Here is a 21,091-nt window from a genome sequence, read left to right on the forward strand (position 1 = left end):
ATTTATCTGTTACGTCTGCCTCTTCACTATGCTGTAAACTAGTGTGGAGTGTGGATAATGGGCTACATCCCTTTCATCAGTGGCTGGTGATGAAGAAAAAATGAAGAGAGTCAATAAAGAAAGGAAGATCTGGGTCCAGTTACATAAAGGTATCAGAGCCCAATATAAAAAGTCATAGGTTAATTTTGCTCCAAGGTAAATGCCAGAGACCCTAGTGTTTGGTGCAAGTCACAACATAAAATTCCAACCAGTGGAATAAACTATTAATCACAATATTTAAAACCAAATCCTTCCTGATTTTTTTTTTTTTTTTGCTTTGCTTTCCTTATTAAGACTTTACTGGAAAATTATGAGCAGCTGAAAACCAAGGAATCTTTATAGGCTTAAGGAGCAAAAAAAGGACCCCATTGCAACTACATCAAAAAAATATATATACATATATCACTTGGACAAGCAGGCAAGTTTTAGAATGGTTACTGAGAATTCTACTAGCTTTCAGCCTACGTCCAAAATTAGAATATCCGATTTTGAAAACTGAGATTAACAACAAATTCTAACGCTGAGAGACAGGTCCAGATTACAAATGTATGAAGAGAGAAATTCTATTCTAGGTTGGAGGTAGCTCAGCACTCAAGATTATTGGGCATAGCCTAGAAAAACTGCTATATAGTTGATGTCACCATTAACTACCATTTGCACCTAATATCTCAATAAAGAATATCTTCTGATTATCTAAGGGTTTGATAATCAATGGCTCTCTAACTTAAATTCCTAAAAAATGAGCATGAAAAAGAACACTGGCAGCCAGGAGAAGGTGAGATATAACAGCTGAATAATCTTTTTATTTTTATTTTTGAAAATGCCACTAGGATATTTTAGATAAATAAACAAATAGCTAGGAAATTTTATTCCTTAGGATGCTGGCTCTCTCCTATAAACTTATTGATTTACTTACTGATTTGATGAGTTTAAGTTAAATTACTTTGTTTTAGATAAGAAAATCAAACCAGTTATTTGTTAAGGAAAGTCTTTGCATATAAAGCACATATTTTTTCATTTTATTATTCAGACTGCTCAGAAATTACATAACCACATGGAAAGAGTGAAATTTGATCATTTAAGCATGAGACAAAAAGGACAAAAAAATTCTACTTTCAAAAATAGATTCGCTGAAAATAAAGAAGAATGTATATGTATAACTGAATCACTTTGCTGTATGACAGAAATTAACATAACATTAAATCAACTATACTTCAATAAACAAATTAATTTTTTAAAAAAGAATAGATTCATTGAATACTTTGATACAAATTCACTGAGGGAAATAAACTAAAATATTCAAGCAAGTTATTTTTATTGATTACACCTAATAATTAGCTGAATTTGAATTTACGTAAATATGAGGCAAAAATAAATATAAATTTTATTAATGTTGGAGGTTATTTTACTTATTTAGCACATATTAATATACTGAAAAGTCACATGAAAATAATTTAAAGACAGCACCAAAATAAAGCAAGATACAGAAAAACAATTATCAATATTAGTGAATGCAAAATACTAAATCATCTTTTTAAAAAATCAGTGAATAATTAAGGCACCATCAATGAATTTACTAGAGATAATTTGCAAAGTATTATATATCATTCTAATATTCCAAAAAGGATAATATTTTATTCAAGGGGCTAAAAAGTAATACATAGTTTTGATCTCAAAATTACTCAAAATAAGATAAAAAAATTACTGTGCAATATTAAAGACAGAAACATAGTCACAGATGACTTACCAAAAAAAAAAAAAAGTGCCAGCATACTTCAGCAAAAAATACCTCAAACTAGTTATCCACCATACATAGGTTATCCTAGACATTCAATGCTAGTAGAATAATGGAAGAATGATTTAAAAAAGTCTCAATGGATGACAATAAGGCATTTAATACAACTCAGTATTCAACTTTAATTGATACTATAAAATATCAAATATAAAAGTTCTTAATGTGAGAAAAAGCATATTTAAATCTACAGTCAAAATCATATTTTCTGCAATAATACTAGTTATTAACTCTAAATATTTAAATAATAATATGAGTAACCAGTGCTTGATACTAAATGTTTAACACTATGGCTCCTGATACACCACCCTCTGCCCCCAGCCCAAACATCATCCCTCTTTGATTTGCAACATTTCTAGAGTATAAATAGTCCCATCATGGCTAATTTTAAGCTATCATTACAATGTCACTATGGGAATTGGGAATAGATGCACAAAACTGCCTTCTGCTTACTGGCTCCAACACATCGCTGGGTACTAACTTCTGTTGAGCTCTTACTATCTGACACGCCCATGCTACGGACTTTACACATCCCCTTTCATTTAACCCTCACAACAACCTACAGAGTAGATATCACTTCATCTTACAAATGAGGAAACTGAGGCTTAGAGAGATAAAGTAATTTGCCAAAGGTCACATTACTGATGAGTGGTAGATGCAGAATTTAAGCATATCTTTAATCACTTTAATTATCATTTTTCATTCATGACCTATTGTTATTAAGGGGTCATGCATGGCCTGATTTGTAAATGGCCTCATCCATTCATCTCCTTATCTGTACTGCAACAAATATCATTAAAACCATAATTCAACCCCTAATGAAAACAATGCCAGTGACTTACATCGACCTATGCACTCCTTCCCTCATGTCTCCTTAGTTCTCCCCAGCAAAGGTAAATCCTAAAGTTGGTGTTAATCATTCTCTTTAAAGCCAGGTTTAAATCCCAAGTATCTCTAAAGAAAACCTCAGATTCTTGACAACTGCATTATGTTGCTTTTTAATAATCTTTCAATATAGATATTATCCTTATTTTAAATATGAGGAAGGTAAGACTCAAAAGTCAAACATAAACTCACCAAGAATTACTTAGCAAACAGATGACATAAAGAGTTTGAAAACAGGTCTTTATGTCTTCCAAAGACTGATCTTTTCACTAAAATACTCCACTTCTACAATAAGGTGGTTTTAAATATCAGATAATTAATCAGTAATAAACTAGAGCTCAGTACAAAGATCAATGTACCTCCTCAACATCTTTAAAATTAACTGTAATACATAACGATAAAAACAGAGCCCAATCATAAGTATAATAATATTGAAGATTAATTTTTTATGTTATTAAAAAATTTGCAAAATTCCAATGGAAAAATTAAAGAAGTCAAGAACAAATGGAAGTGTGTACACATATACACACACACACACACACACACACAGAGCTCTTGGTTGGGAAGACTATATACTGTAAAAAATTGCAATAGTTCTTCTATTAAACAGTTAGCAAATAGGAAGCTAAAGTATTCCCAGAATTTGAGAACCCATTTAGAAAATAGCACTAAGACAAAACTGATTTTATATATATATATATGTATATATAATTAATATTAGAACATCTATTAAGTCTACTGCAAAAAGATTCCTGGATATATCCTCGTGAACATACAGCATTATGATTATTTTAAAGCTACCATTAATTGAGCTCTTACTGTAAGTTAGGTAATGTGCTTGACACATACTATCTGATTTAATCCTTATATCAACTTCATGACATCTGTAATACTAGCTCTATTTTATTGTAAAGAAAACAGAGAATCAGATAGGTTATGTATCAATTTTATACAGAATTTTTTTTTTTTTTAGTTTTCTAATTGGAGAAAAGGCTATTTCATTTTGCAGGAAAAAAATACCTAATTGCTTTCAGAAATAGAAAAATCTGTGAAATAAGAGGAATCCCAGGCAACATTTTAAAACAGACACAGAAACATTCAGAATATTTTAAACAAAAACACTATCAAAAAAGAAAATTACAAGCCAATATCTTTGATGAATATAGATGCAAAAATTCTCAGCAAAATATTAGCAAACCAAATCCAACAACACATGAAAAAGACGATATACCATGATTAAGCTGGATTCATCCCAGGGTCACAAGGATGGTTCAACATACACAAATCAATGTGACACACCATATCAACAAAAGAAAAGATGAAAACTACATGATCATCTCAACAGATGCAGAAAAAGCATTTGATAAAATTCAAAATCTATTCATGATTAAAAACTCTTACGGAAGTAAGTATAGAGAGAATATATCTCAACATAATAAAAGCTATTTATGACAAACCCACAGCCAATATAATACTCAAAAAGCTGAAAGTCTTCCTGCTAAAATCTGGAACAAGACAAGGATGACCACTCTCACCACTTCTACTCAACATAGTATTGGAAGTCTTAGCCACAGTAATCAGATAAGAAAAAAGAAATACATGGCATCCAACTTGGAAGGACAGAGGTAAAACTGTCATTATATTCAGATGACATGATACTATATACAGAAAACCCTAAAGACTCCACAGAAAAACTACTAAAACTGATAAATTCAACAAGGTAGCTATAAACCTGACCAAGGAGTGAAAGACTTATATGCTGAGAACTACAAAACACTGCTAAAGGAAACTGAAGATGATTCAAAGAAAGGTAAAGATATCCTAAACTCTTGGATTAGAAGAATTAATATTGTTAAATGGCCATACAACCGAAAGCAATCTACAGATTTAATGTGATCCCTATCAAATTACCCATGACATTTTTCACAGAACTAGAACAAAAAAATCCTAAAATTTATATGGATTCATAAAAGACCCAGAATTGCCAAAGCAATCCTAAGAAAAAAGAACAAAACTGGAAGCATAACCCTCTCAGACTTCAGAGAGTACTACAAAGTTAGTAATCAAAACAGTGTGGCACTGGCACAAAAATAGATGTGTGAATTAAAGGAACAGAATAGAGAGCCCAGAAATAAATCCAGACACCTATGGGCAATTAATCTTTGACAAAAGAGGCAAAGATATATAACAGAGAAAAGACAGTCTGTTCAGCAAGTGGTGTTGGGAAAGCTGGACAGCCACATGTAAATCTATGAAGTTAAAACACTCCCTCACAACATACACAAAAATAAACTTAAAATGGTTTAAAGACCTAAATATTAGACATGACATCATAAAACTCTTAGTAGAGAACAAGGGGAAACATTCTCTGACATAAATCACACCAATGTTTTCTCAGGTCAGTCTCCCAAGGCAATAGAAATAAAAGCAAAAACAAACAAGTGGAATCTAATCAAACTTACAAGCTTTTGCACAGCAAAGGAAATCATAAACAAAATGAAAAGACAACTATGGACTGGAAGAAAGTATCTGCAAAAGATGCAACTGCCAAGGATTTAATTTCTAAACTATACAAACAGCTCATACAACTCGATAACAAAAAAAAAAGAAAGAAAAAAAAAACCCAATCAAAAAATGGGTAAAGACCTACACAGACATTTCTCCAGAGAAGATATACAGATGGCCAATAGACAAATGCAAAGATACTCACCATAATTAATTATTAGAGAAATGCAAATCAAAACTACAATGAGGTATCACCTCACACTGGTCAGAATTGACATCACTAAAAAGTCTACAAATAAGATGCTGGAGAGGGTGTGGAGAAAACGCAACCCTGCTACACTGTTGGTAGGAAAGTAAAGTGGTGCAGTCACTATGGAAAACAGTACTGAGGTTCCTTAAAAAACTAAAAATAGAGTTACCATATGATCCAGCAAACTCACTCCTCGGCATATATCCAGAAAAGAGGAAAACTCTATTTCAAAAAGATATACGTACCCCAATGTTCACAGCAGCACTATTTATAATAGCCAAGACGTGGAAGCAACCTAAATGTCCATCGACAGAAAAACGGATAAAGAAGATGCGGCGTATACATAGAATACTACTCATCCATAAAAAAGAATGAAATAATGCCATTTGCAGCAACAAGGATGGGCCTAGAGATTATCATACTAAGTGACATAAGTCAGAAAGAGAAAGACAAATACCATATGATATCACTTATATGTGGAATCTAAAATATGATACAAATGAACGTATTTACAAAACAGAAACAGACTCGCAGACATAGAAAATAAACTTATGATTACCAAAGGAGAAAGGGGGTGGAGGAGGGATAAACTAGGAGTTTGAGATTATCTATTTTATATATAGTAGTTTGTATCTGCTAAACAGCAAGGACCTACTGTATAGCACAGGGAATAATATTCAATATCCTGTAATAAACCATAATAGAAAAGAATATGAAAAAGCTTATGTTTATATATTATATACGTGTGTATATATATGTTTATACATATATAAAAATGAATCACTTAGCTTTCAACCAGAAACTAACATTGTAAATCAACTATACTTCAATTTAGAAAAATCTTTAATAAAAAAAAGAAAATTTTAAACATATACTGAAATCATATAGAAAGAAATAATTTGTTACAACTGTTACTAAGTTACAAGTAATTTGCTTAGTCCTATACCTCATTTCATACAACTAAATCAATCCCAGATAGAATATACTTAAGTACCTCCAAAACAAATTTTTAAAATAATTAACTATAAGAATATATTTGTATTGTTAAGAAAAATGTCTGGAATAAATGTAAATAATTTAAAAGCTACAATGCAGAATAACTGAAAATAAGTGAAATATTGCTACATATACTCAAATTCCACTTGCTAGTCAAAAGAAACAAAAGAGAGTCTACCTGAAAAATATTCAAATATCATATTACAAATATAAACTATTTTATGGGAAAATGTACCACTTCACTAATAAAATAAAAATATAATAGCAACATTATATACCTATTAAACTAATAATCATAAAGACTTTTTATTAACTAAGTGCCTAATATGAGCTGGGCATCTTATTTCATTTGCTATTTATAATAACCCTGCAAGATAGTCATCATCATCTCATACTTTAGTGATATGAAAGTGGAGGCTCAGAAAGGTTCTGTGAAACTTTCTCAGTCATGTAACTAGACAACGCATGGGTAAAAACCTGAATCCACTTGTCCAACTCCAAAGATCTTTTCCTTTGCTCACCCTATGCTATGAGTAAAACACTAATCATGGAAGTATAATAAAACAATGCTTAAGTCCCAACTTGGTAAGGTCATGGGGGAAAACTGTACTCATAAATTGTTACAGGCATTAATAATGTGTTATATCTTTTTAGTGGAAAATCTTATAATATATAATGAGCTATAAGATAGTCATATTCCACAGTATAATCGTTCCTGGTATACTTCAAAGAAATAAGCCAAATCGGGGAAAGGGGGATGGGGCGCATATCTATAAGGAAAAATTGTAGTGGGAAAAAACTATAAACAACTGAAGTGTCCAACAGAGCCTACTTCAACATTTCAATATAATAGATTATCAGAGTGTCCAACATCCTCCACAATTTGATTATTGGTCAGTAGATAGGAATGTATATGAAAAAGTCTTAAATGAAAAAAAGGAAGACAACTTATACTGCTTATAACCATTTTAAAAATATACATAATGAGAAAAATAAATTTAGTGACATAGCCTATTTTTCTAAAGCTACTTAACTTCATAACAAATTATTTTGTGTGAGCATGCATGTGACTATGTCAGATAACATTTTAAAATTTATGCTAAAATATTGCATTGATGACCTCATAATTGATGAGAACTTTGTGCCCTGGTGTTATAGACTGAACTGTGTCAACTGTGTCACCCTAAAGTTCATATGTTGAAGTCCTAGGCTCCAGTGTGACTGTGGGTCTTTAAGGAAGTAATTAAGGTTAACTGAGGTCATAAGTGTGGGGCCCTAATCTAATAGGACTGGTGTCCCTATAGAAGAGAAAGAGACACTAGAGTTGCCTGTGCACAGAGTAAAAGTCAAGTGAGAATACAACAAGACGACAGCCCTGACTACAAGCTGAGGAAGCCTCAGGAGAAAGCAACCAGACCACACCTTGATCTTAGATTTCTAGCCTCTGAAACTGGGAGAAAATCAATTTGTTTTTTTAAGCCACCTAGTCTGTGGTATTTTGTTACAGAAGCCCTAGCAGACTAATACACCCAGAATACATTTATTGAAAAATAAAAGAATTATACTGATGTTGGATAATTTTAAATACAGTAAAGTTATATGTAAATAGTATAAATTATTAAAGTTCATTGCCTAAAATTTTTTTAAATGTATTTATTAACTTCAAAGTTGCTTAACAATAGACAACATAAATATCATATGTGACAAAACACTGGATAAACAACTGCAAGACAGCTTAAAAGCAAAAGATGAGTGACAAAATGCTAGCTGGGTAAGGGTTATGCATACTGAAATGCAATGATTCTTAGGAGAAATGGCAGGAAAGGAACATATTTCTCTGCATTTTGCAAAGAGGTCTCTTTTGTTAATTCATTATGATATAAAGAAAACAGAAGGTCCAATTACAGAGAAGATCTGAGGTATTATATAAGTTCTTATAATAACTAGACCTTACCACTATTTATTACATGTACATCTTATGAACTGAGTACTCTATTTTTTCCTCATTTAGTTACTGAGTCCTTAGAATAAGTGAGGAAGTCATTAGTTACTTAATAAAATAATGTGTTATGTTCCCAGTACTGAGAGCAGTGTCTGTTGAGTTAATGTATAAGGTCCTTTTGAATAAGATTTTTTATTAATAAATTCATTAAATTTGAGTGAGACTATTATAAGAAAATTATCTAGAAGAAAAAAAGTAAAGCTTTCTAGTTCCCATGTCAGGAGGTTTTCAAAATTTTAAAAATGTAACACAGGGAGAGAGTATATTGTTATTACTTTAACATTATAGATAAAGACAACATATTAACTGTAACCAGAAAGGAGAACTACCTAAGGTATATTTAATTTCTTTTCCTAGTTTCTTTTTCTTTTTTTTCTTTTTAAATCTTTTATTCCTATCTATACCTACTGACAGAGGAAGAAAAATAATTTAGGAATAAAACTGCCTCCCAGTAATTTCTCCTTTTAAGTGTTATACACATTCGACAGATGTAGTTTACATCCCATGTATGTTTATATTTTATAGTTTCTTCTAAGCTTAACACAGCTCATGACAGTTATATAGACTGTATGGTATTTTGTTGATTTGATATGTCATAATATGTTTAGTTAATCCTCTTTTATTGGGTGTTTCAATTTATTTCCACTGTTGCAAGCATGGTGACATCATCAGACATGGGCCCAAAGCAGCTGGAATTACTTTTGGCTATAAGAAGCACAAGTTTTATTTTTTATATTCTATCATTTGACCTATATATTGTAGCAGGTGAAAGAATATATACTGTACAACTGGAGAGTAAACACAGTACAGTAGAGAAACCTTTGAGCTTTTACCTCTTCAACTGATTAGTGATCCTGAGTATGGTATATTGATTTTCTTAAAGACATCTGTATTCTAATAATCTCACACTTTGCCGTAATACTATAATACACATAATATTTGTGAATAAATGCTACATAAACTATAATTTACATAGTATTTTCAAGTTTCATTTATCATCTTATAAGAAAGAAATTACTATTCCACAAAAGTGTAACGAGAAATTCAGAGATTAAATTTCACAAATGAGAACTGGTACAGATGGAAGTAGAATTCAGTCTCCTGGATCAATTGTACTCTTTCCCCTGTGGGGAATGAGAAATGCAGAAAAGTTCACAACCGCAGAAAATTAGAAAACCACTTCTGTAGACTCTAGGCTGGGTAGAAGTTACAATCCAAAGAGAAAAGGAAATCTCTACACAAGAACTAGCTCCAGTCTTTGTATTAAACAGTACATTTTTGTCTTAAGAGCTTGATTCTCCACTAGTGAAGCACTTAGGAGACATCATAGTTACCGTTAAATAAAAACTACTGATCTGACTGGTAGGAACACTATGTACTGTTCTTTACTTCCTGGACCTGAAATCCCTAGCACCTTAAACTCTGCAAATGCCACCATTTGCATAATTATTATGTGATCAGAATGTATAAAATATTATGAAGTAATAAATATAGGATATTTTATATCACTTTAAGTAGACCATAAATGTGTAAAAAGCAAGGACACATGCTCTGAGCACCTCACACATAAGTGGGCTGTCAACAGGTTGGCACAGTTGCTAAAAACTGAAAGTTAACTATAAAAGTCCAAAACTGTTTGTAAATACAGATATCAAAAAAAAAAACCCTATAGCCTTCTTTTATCAAATGTATACGTGTTAACCACTGAGAGGCATTGATCCTAAGAATTTCTTTTAAACTCTTAATTTCCTTTGATGCTCCTTTACTTTAGATCATCCTATGATCACCTGGCAAGGAAATAGATATACTAGTATCCAAGGAAATGTAACAACCTAGCCTTTCAAAAATTTTAACAGAATGTTAATAAAGGCACATCAAGAAAGACTTTACTCTTTCGGTAATTAGCTATAAGCCAAGAGTAAGAAGAAAATATATTTACTTAATAGTATAATTGAAACTCATCAGGCCAAGGAAAATCTAAGGGAGAACAAGGTTTAGGAGAAATACTGAATTTTTGGCACAATATATTTGGAAAATTACTCAATTTTTCACTGATATTTTTAAAGAAATTAAATTGTATTCCAATAAGAATATTATTCAACAATTCCCACAATTTTAGAAAGAGTTTAAACTTCTGCTGATGTGATCAATCTCATAATAAAAACAAGATAAAGTTCTCTAATGGTAAGAGCATACTCAAAAGTTTCAGTGTTAAGGTTTTCAAAAAAGAAACAAACATAGGTCCTCATTCATAACTGGAAAAGTTCATCAGATAAGGTCAATCATTTCCAAGGTAATCAGATAAAAATTTAAGAGTTCTTTTTGTAGCTTAAAATGCTATCATCAATATAAAACAAGTCCTAAATGAGTTTTTTTTAAATACTGACGATTCTGTTACCTGAAATGAATCAAACACAAATTTCTATTCTGTCATCTAAGGAAATACTCAAGATTTGCACCTTCTGCTCCCATATTCAAACTGTGTATTACTATGACATGAACAAATCAAAAGTCCCACTTCTTAAAAGTTATCAATACAATTCAGCCCCAAATAGTTCTCTCTAATAACATTTGTCAATTTTTATGAAGAGATAATAATAGAAATTCTACCTTTTAATTCTCAACTTTGTCAGGAGGAGATGATTTGATAATTTCTCCCTCTAAATTGCATTTAACATACAAAAGTAGATCAGTAGGATTAAAAAGGGTGAAAGACAAAACAAATAGTTTTACACAGGCCCCAAAATATAGTTCAAGAATATAACATAATTAAAAATTCCTTCTACATCCAGTTTTTACTATTAATTACTATCATTCATTGAGTTTCTAAAGTAGCATTTATTACTTTTTAAAATGGTACTAATTAAGTAAATTATTTTATAATGACCAAATATAATGGTGTAATTTATTATAAAACACAAATATTTAACATTCTAATAATAATTAAATCTGAGCCCTCCCTCTTTCCCCTTATTCATCACAATATACCTTCTCTTACTGGTTCATTGGTTGATTCTCCTTTTAGACTTAGCATCCTGGAGAAGCCATTGGAAAGAGTAGAGAAAATGCCACGGATGAAATATCCCTGCTGCTCAGACTCCACTGACCCCACTGAAGTTGGCCACCGTCTAACAAATCTGATACTGCTGTGGGGTTCTGGCTCTGAAAGAGATCTGCTGAATGGAACCCGAAGTGACTGAGTGTTGACCAGGTTCTGCTCCTCCATTGATGTTCCAAGGACCTCATTAGCAGAGGAAGAAACATTATCCCCAACCATCTTTGGCAGGACCTCTTGTTGTGGTTCATCCAAGTCTTCTTTATTATTTTGCAATTGCTCCCTTTTGCCCCCTTTCCACCTAAAGCTGGGATGTGTTTGCCACCGATAAGCACCCAGTGGCTTTCCCAGGTTGGAAACAGCCTGTTCATTTTTCTTCCTCTTGCTTTTCACTGGACCACACCATGGATAACTCTTTAAGTTTGTTCCTATCTCTGAATGTGCATAAGCAGGTTCTGACAAAGATCTTCGATAGCTTGGAGGACACGGTGATGTTTGTCTCTTAAAGATGCTCATCTTCCACGACTCCATATTTTAACTTCTCAAAACGTTAAATTTCCACTGCTCTGCAGTCTTTGCAGTTGAACCACACTTGTTCGTGCACTCCAAAACATTCAACTGCTTAAGCAGCTTTCTTTGTGTGGCTTTGAACCACAGCAGATGTTGCTGCTTAAGAGCTGGTGTCATGTTATTACCCCATTTTCCCAGATCTCCGAAATTTCAGCAAGAACCCAAAAACCTCCTGTCTGAAGCAAATTATCTTCAGAATACAACAAAAGAAGATCATCTTGCTTCCTGCAGTAGGTTATATTTCTGCACTGAGTTTTCAGGAAATGGTTTTTTTTAAAAATGAGAAGTGAAATAAAAGCGACAAAAAACCCACAGACACCTTCATGAACCAATAGCAGTTAAGCGTTCACTATGTGAATGATACTAGGTTAAAAACAGATTGTGAAAGTACTCAAGCTGACATCCACACTTTCCGGAAGAAGAAAAAAACTTGCCTAAAAGCCTGCTCTCTAAGTGACAACTCTTCAGAATAGTTTTTAAAGTCTGCATGTCAAGAAAATCCTTGCTATTTACACCACAACTTCTCTCAAAGTTAATGCTGTTTATCAACCAACAGATAGTCATATACTGTTTTGTGCAAGTAGGCACTGCAAAGATGAGGAAAAAAGGACAAAAGAATACCAAAATACAAAGCCATTTTTAATGTAAACATACTAGGGAAAATTTTAAAAGCACAGATGGATAGAAAAGAGAAAAGGGATAGAGGATATTTGCTATGAACTATAGCAAAGGAAAAGGAAAGTCTTGAGGCAACATCTTGTGGGAACTGGAACACAGGAAAGTACATACTTAAATGATTTCTAGCAGGGAAAAGTTTGCTTTGTAAATCTAATTGGGATAAGTTGTCTGGAAAAATATTCCCTATCTATTTAACCAAAGAAATTCCTTTATTCCTCTTTGCGCTATTTGCAACTTTTAAAAAAAATAGCTGACTGCTTAGAATTTTAAGGCAAGTACCTTATATTGAACCAAGATCATGAATGCCAAGTTTTGGGCTGGTTAATTTTTTTTTTCAACTGTCTGCTCATAAACTCCTGAAAATAGGGGTTTCGAATGGAAAGCCTGACAGACTTTAGACCACCAATGAAAGAGATATAACATGGCAATCAAATCACTTTGCAAGTTGTATAAAAAAATGATGATTTCATGTGGAAACCTAAAAAACCATCTATTTATTTGTAGAATATGTACAATGAAAAACAGTTCTTATACTAAGTCTCTTTCTTATTACTGCCAAAGAGTAAAGTTAGTAACATACCTATTCTTTGAAACATATTAAAATGTTCTAATTATTTCCATTATCACAAAGCAATAATCTCATCTTCATTTGTTTTATATAGTCTCTAAATTTATACACTTCTAAATGTTGAACTGCTCGGCTTTCCCAAAAGCATAATATATAAATTAGAGTATATTACAACCGTAAAATTTTCCCTTGTCTTAAAAAAACACTTTGAAATGTCCATCTGCATAAAGAGAAAAACAATAAACATTAAGCTCTAATCTCTATTTATGGCACATCAGATAATCCACAAAAACTAATCTGTGATGGAAAATAAACCTAAATGTAAAATATAAAATGATAAAGCTTATAAATGAAATCACAAGAGAATATTTTTCTGAACTGAGGGTAGGCAGATTTCTTACAATACAAAACATAATAACCATGATGGGAAAACATTAACAAATATGAATTCAAAAAATAAAAACCTTAAAATGTCTAATAAGAGATATATTAAGAAAATCAACAAGCAAAATGGGAGAGAATATACACAATACATCTCACAATTTGTACCACAAGATATAAAGAACTCCCACAACTTATTAATAAAATGAAAACCCAATTTTTAAAAATAGGCAAAGAGAGTTGAACAAACCCTTTGCAAAGAAAGCTATATGAATGGTCAATAAGCATATGAAAAAGTACTCAACCCTCATCAGGATTTAGAGAAATACAAATTAAAGCCATAATGAGATATCACTCATTCACTAAAATGGCTAACACTTAAAGGGCTAATAACACCAGATGTTGGTGAGGATGTGGAGCAACCAGAAATCTCATAATTAGTAATGAAAGCATGAAATGATACAAATGGTATAGAACAAATTTGACAATTATTTTTTTACAAAGATAAAGATACATCTACCTAATGCATATCAGTTCCACTCACAGGCATTTACTCAAGAAAAAAAAATGAAAATATACCAACTTGTATTTCAATGTTCACAGCAGCTTTATTTACAATACCCATAAACTGAAAACAACCCAAATGTCCATCACAGTAGAATGGATAAACAAATTGTGATGTTTTCATACAACGGTATACAACTCAGCTATAAAAAGAATAAACTACTAATAACAAAACAATGTGAATGAATACCACAGATATTATGCCAACAAAAGAAACTGGACACAAAAGAGCACATACCGTATGATTTCTACAGAGTTTTAAAACAGGCTAAACTAATCTACAGTGGGGAAAAATCAGGAAAGCAGTTGTAAGTGGTGGAGGGCATTATTAACAAGAAAAGGACATCAGGAAGCTTTCTGGAGTGATGGAAACTTTCTAAGTCTTGATATACATGTGAGTATGGGTGTGTTTATTTGTCAAATTCATCCAACTGTTCCCTTAAAATTTATGCATTTTTCCACAATTAAATTTTACGTAAAAAAAACTGTAAATACTGTACTCTACTCAGTAAGGTTACTTATCCAGTGTAATGGGTTAGCAATTCTGAAAGCACTTTCTGTGTATTTTAGGCTTGAGATAAGGAGTAAATGCATTGAAGAGAATGAATGAATGGATGAATGAATACATATAGACAGACAGACAGACAGACAGACATACCAATACGGGAACAAACCAATATTATGCACCTCCTGATATGACGAGCTATGAAAGAATAGCTTGTGATTTATTCCTGCCAAAAAAAAAAAAAAAAAAAAGGTATAACATAAATCTAATCACAAGCAGCATCAAATAACCTTGAATTAAAGAAAATCTACAAAATAACTGTATCCTTTGCTTCAAAAATGTCAAGGTCAAGAAAATCAGAGAAAGGCTAAAGAACTGTTGTAATCAAAGGAGAAACTAAGAAGAAACAATTGAAAGTAATGCATAATTTTGGATTTGATCCTAAAGTGGGGGGAACGCTATAAAGAACATAATTGGGACAATTGACAAAATTTGAATGTGGATTCTGGATTAGATAATAGAATCATATCAACATTAAGTTTCCTGATTTTAATTATGAAAGAGAATGTTCTTATTCTTAGGAAATTCACACTGAAGTATTTGGGGATCTGGAGGCATGATGTTTCCACTTCACTCTCAAATGACTCAAGGAAAAAACTATGCATGTAAAGGTAGATAAAATATGACCAAAGAAATGGGGCAAACTGTACACAATTACTGAATCTAGGTAAAGAGTATATGGATGTTTCTTGCACATTTGTAAATTTTCTATAGGTTTAAAATTACATCAAAATAAGATATTACACAAGTAAAAATTTTTTTAACTTCAAACTACTTCCTTCGGGTCTATAACAGATATTTTTATTATTAATACTGTAATGGTCCCTATTTCAGAATATCTTTTGAGTAATACATATAACAAAGTATCTAGTTTCACAAGTTTCATGAGGGTAATCAAGATCACCCTACCAAAATACCTCAGTGAAAAATTAAATTAAAACTATAACTTTGAGAAAAGTTGCACCATAGGAGTAGAACTTGAGCCCCAAAGTTAACATTGTAAAATTCAGAGACTCAATGTTAAATGAGAAAATACTTTTACACACTAAATAGGTAAGGTAAAAATAATTGCCATAGTTTCTAAACTTGTCAACTCAATTCTTTTGAGGAACTACGACAATTCTTCTTACCATACACTTCCCTATTTAAGGAATATGGAAGTGGAAAATATTAAACAGCACAGAAAAAGATTCAAGCGAAATCAGAAAACAAAAGAACTATAGACTGAGGAAGTGACAGTCTCTTTGTAGGAATAATCAAAGAAATGAAGAGATTCCTGTCTCTCACAGCTGGCTAATGCTGGATCTGGCAAATGCTTCAAATTATCTTCTATCATTAGGAAAGCCTAATATCATTTATGTTAGTTACTTCTCCAAGTTTTATCTTTCATCTGAATTTAAGACAATAACTTGATACACTTCATTTTCTGAATTTTATCAAATATATATAATGAATTTATAATTTTTAAGAAAATATTCACAGGTTTTATAATTTTTAAAATTAGAAACAATGACACTACTACTGCTGAAATACCACATTCATTATGAATCCTAATATAAAAATTGGCTACTGATTGAAGTGTCATACAAGAACATTACTACCACCTTAAGTATCAACTAATTATTATTAATTTTCTTAATAATAATTTGTAATATTTAAAGCACAGCTTTAAGAACCACTCTGTTAAGTCAAAAGAAACATCTGAATCCTGTAGATAAACATACAAGTACTTATATTCACATAGAGCCATATTTAAAATTGTTATTGAGTGCCTGCCATGTATCAGGCACTAAGACTAGAGGAACATAAAAGAATACAGCACTGTCCCTATCCTCTTGGAACTGCCAGTTGACCAGGAAAGACTGACATTAGGAAGAGGAGCCTATAGAATGTTAGGAAAGTGTGTTGTAAAGGAATTTTTAACCACATCTAAGGCAGAAGGGATAGAACCAATTTCTTTTGAGATTCTCTTAATCTTGAGATTCTATTGTTATACTCAATTCTGCTACAATGTGACACGCACTTCTAAAAATCAGCATACTATACAAAATTGCACAAAATAAAACTTCAAGACTTGTGAGGAAGCTGGGGTTGGGAAGCAACATTCAGAAACAATAACACATAGAAAAAGATAAGAAGCTAATAAAAACTGTAGACCATTTCACACAGGTTAAATGGTTAAGAAACACCTAAATGCTAAAATAAATAGAGCACATTACTTTGGAAAAACCCTGAAGTTTGCCTGTGGAAGTGGTCATCAGAACGGTTGTAGCTTTTGTGTTTATGTGATGGAAGTGATGAAAGGTGGGTTACCTGAAATCTGAAGGACAACTGTAACACTTAAGAGGACAGATGTGGCGCATAACAAGTGCGGGCAGCTGAGGTAGCTGGGAGTTGGTCAAGATGTATGCCTTCAGTACTTGCTACAGCATCATGGTTTACTTGGACATAGTTTTCTGTGTTCAGCTAACGTTTCTCAAACAAATGGCACAGAAACAAACACAAAATTCATGTAATGCTCAAATTGTTCCCTACTATCAATCATATGGTATAAATCCTCATTTTCAAAACAAGCATGAAATAAAATTAAATTTAAAGAATTTTTTTAAAACACCTTAAACGTCATAAAAATAAAAAAATAATTTTATTTTTAAAACACAAACCAAAACAAAACCGAGCATGATAGTAGAACTGACTATATTTTCTCTTTTCCATATAACTGGTATGGTAAAAAACCAGGTAAAAATCAATAGGAGACCTTACCATTAGAAGACAATAAAAGCAGAGGGTAAATAGCTCTTAACCTTAGTAATTTCCACTCTTTAGTTCAAACTTTTCATTTTTTTCTTTTCTTCCTCTTCTCTATATCAGAACAATAAGAACCAAAGGATCAAACTCATGATGTGGGCACAGAAGACCAAGCATAAAAAGATAATGCAATAGATCTGCTTCTAAACCACGCTTCTCACATTGTGTAACATGTAGATGAATCGCCACGAGATTGAATTAAAATGTAGGTTTTGCTTTAGTACACGTGGGTGAGGGCCTGAGATTCTACATTTCTAAAAAGCTCTTGGGTGATACCTATGCTACTGATTCACGGGCCAAACTGTGAATAGCAAGCCAAGATAGATTTGTAAATAAAAGGACTGATGGAATTCTCAAGGCTCCCATAAGATTCAGTTAAGTTCACCAAAATAAAAAATTGTATTGGGACTGAGGGTAAAGTGAGAATATTTCTCGGAAATATTCTGTGAGAGCATATACATCACATAGAGGTTTAGCTCATGGTAGTGTGCTGAGAATCAAAGATACAGCAATCTTCCTTGGAGACATCAAAGACTATCCACAACATATAAATAAAGCACAATTAAAAACTGAACAATCTTCTGCACTTTATGAATTGCAGCAGTTTTTAAATGGAAGGAAGCAAGCGAGGGAAATGTGAATGACCATCAATAGGAGAGTGACAAATCATAGTACATAACTATGCAAAAACAAATATGTGCTACAAAGGAACACTTTTAAAGAGTGATTGCCTGTGAGGAGTACAACTGAGAAATCACCTTAGATCTTTACAGTTTTATTTTTTAACTGTGAGTATATACCATATTCATAATAGTAAGAAAAAACTTAAAACAGAAATTTACGTAAGAGGTCTAAGAGATAAGGTAGAAAAGCAATATATACTATAAAAAAGTAGATTATGATCCCACTTTTTTTTTCATTTCCACTGTCACTTTATTACAAGATGGTTGAATTAATTCAAATTTAAACTGTAACTTGATAATTTTTAGTCAGGTACCAAGTTTTATTCAAAGCAAACTGCTTACTCAAAAGTGATCATGGAACAACTCAAAATGCAGAGCAAGAAGGATGAGAGAAACATCTTACTGGCCAATAGATTGTTTTAATTCTCTCATTATATGAAACAAACTTTTCATTTTTAGGAAAGGGAAACTGTAACTTCAGTAGACAGCAACACAGAGAGATTTTGTCACATAGCCTAGTTTCCATTTAGTCAGTCAACTGTTTCTAGCTGTCTCAATTGGGATAGATGCATTTACAGAACTGGCTGTGCTTGAGCCTTCTTTGCGAGCAGCTTTAGATCTGCAATGCACTTGGCAATTGTCTCCTCCTGCTGCGCAGAGATGCTCTGTACCATGTGCTTCTCCACCCAGTTTATCATGTGCTCTTTTTCCTTTTGACACATCATATTCTGCACAGAGATGTGATATTCCAAGCGATTCTTTACCTCCCTGTATACTCTATGCAGCCGTTCCCGGTAAGTGACCTCCAAGACCATGGCAATGTTATTCCTCTGGACATCAAAAAGGTAATGGCACTTTTGAACCAGTGCCTGCTGCAACTTCTCCAGATCAATTGCATCCTGGATTTGTTTGATGGAAGCCTGTTTCACATCTTCTAGTTGGGCAATTTTTTGCTCATTGAGTTTATCAGCAAATTCCCCAAGAGAGGCACCATATTTTTTAACTACATAGATAAGCAATCCTATTGTTGATATGGCAGAGAAGGTCTCTGGAGTTATCACATATATCTCTTTGGAGAGTAAATATAAGATAAGCCCAGTAAATATAAGATAAGCACACAGGGTCCTGTTACACCAGTTTTAGGATAAAGGAACTGGAAGAATTCCTCAGGGATCAGCCCAAAACGAAATATTCCTCCATATTCAGGAAGAGGTGATACAGGGGCATGACTTGACTGCCCTGTGTGAAAGATCCTTGTTGCCTGCAATACCCCTGGACCGAGGAGGGCTGCGTTCTTCAGAGAGGGGGCTGCTGCGGCGGCGGCAGAAAGTACCAGCTGGGACAGCATCGTCAGGTATCCTACACACACACCCTTCGAGCCCCAGGGACCCAGGATCCCACTTTTATTGAAGATTATCATTAATTTGTCAGTATGTACATGGTGGAATATACAAGAAGAGAAAATCTGGTGCTATTTCTTTTTTTTTTTAACTTTTTATTTTATGTTGGAGTATAGCCAATTAACAACGTTGTGACAGTTTCAGGTGCCCAGCAAAGGGACTCAGTCATACATATGCATGTATCCATTCTCCCCCAAACTCCGCTCCCATCCAGGCTGCTACATAACACTGAGCAGAGTTCCCTGTGCTATACAGTAGGTCCTTGTTGGTTATCCATTTTAAATATAGCAGTGTGTACATGTCAATCCCAAACTCCCTGACTATCCCTTCCCCTCATCCCTTCCCCCTGGTAACCGTAAGTGGGTTCTCTAATCCTGTTTCTGTTTTGTAAATAGGTTCATTTGTATCATTTCTCTTAAATATTTTCTTAACAATAATAAAATCTGTTATTTTTACATTATAAATTTCTGTAATATATGAAATTTTACGAGTGTGTATTCTTACTTCTTTTGAAAGCAGAAAGTTTAAATTAATTTTTTTTTCCACCACACAGCACAGCCTGTGGGATCTTAGTTCCCCAACCAGGGATCAAACCCATACCCTCTGCATTGGAAGCACAGAGTCTTAACCACTGGACCGCCAGGGAAGTCCCTAAATAAATATATTTTTAAATCCTAATCCCCAGTGCAGGATTCCATAACCTCTTTAACTTAGTATTTTCCAAATTATGATCCACAGAACACAACTGAGAAATGTAGGCTTACAACACTATTGTAACATTATGTCTAGATATTCTAGTGTTATTTAGCTTAAATGCTAAAATTCTTTCTCTTTTAAAGGTTAAAATAGGATATCAGTTTCTTATTAAAATGGCTTTTTAGATTTATTTAAACTAAGGGAAGCAAGCAGAGATGAAAAGCTTGAGCTTTCTCAGTTTACAAATACTAGTCTGCCACTGCTTCCTGTCTTAAGACACACCTTTTCTATACTGAAATTCTATCCTATAAATCCCACGTGCTCTTTTGTAATAGAAGACATAACATGCTACAATTAACAGAGTTCTAGAGTTCTGTTACTAGAAAAGAGAGTATACACCTCTTAGATTGACTCATGAAAAGCTTTAAAAATAGATTAATTTCTATAAACCAGAAGAAGACATCTTTCAAAAATACAAAGTCTTTGTTTATACAAAGCTAAGTAATTAATAACAAAACATCCCCTTCCCATCTCCTATCACTGGAGCACATCTGCTTCCCGATGAAACACTTCCTGTGGCAAAAACTACCTCCCTTCTAGTAGAACTCAAAGACACACCTGACACGTACACAACTGCTTCGCATTTAAGAGACA

General features: G+C 32.8%; 1 protein-coding gene and 1 pseudogene across 7 annotated transcripts in view; both read right to left on the bottom strand.

Annotated features, from left to right (window-relative positions):
• Positions 1 to 21,091, bottom strand: part of RASAL2 (RAS protein activator like 2) — a 367,842-nt gene that overhangs the window by 230,760 nt on the left and 115,991 nt on the right. For 4 of the 7 annotated variants that reach the window (XM_057729586.1, XM_057729582.1, XM_057729585.1 and 1 more), the window contains exon 1: positions 11,458 to 12,332. The exons of the other annotated variants lie outside the window; for them this stretch is intronic. In XM_057729586.1, the coding sequence (XP_057585569.1) occupies positions 11,458 to 12,055 (598 nt within the window). In that variant the 5' untranslated portion in view covers positions 12,056 to 12,332. Of the gene's footprint in view, positions 1 to 11,457; positions 12,333 to 21,091 lie in introns of those variants that run through there. 7 annotated transcript variants of the gene reach the window in all.
• On the bottom strand, positions 18,772 to 19,716 carry LOC130850191 (ATP synthase F(0) complex subunit B1, mitochondrial-like; annotated as a pseudogene).

The sequence above is a fragment of the Hippopotamus amphibius genome, chromosome 3, assembly GCF_030028045.1.
Source record: "Hippopotamus amphibius kiboko isolate mHipAmp2 chromosome 3, mHipAmp2.hap2, whole genome shotgun sequence".
Taxonomy (NCBI): Eukaryota; Metazoa; Chordata; class Mammalia; order Artiodactyla; family Hippopotamidae; genus Hippopotamus; species Hippopotamus amphibius.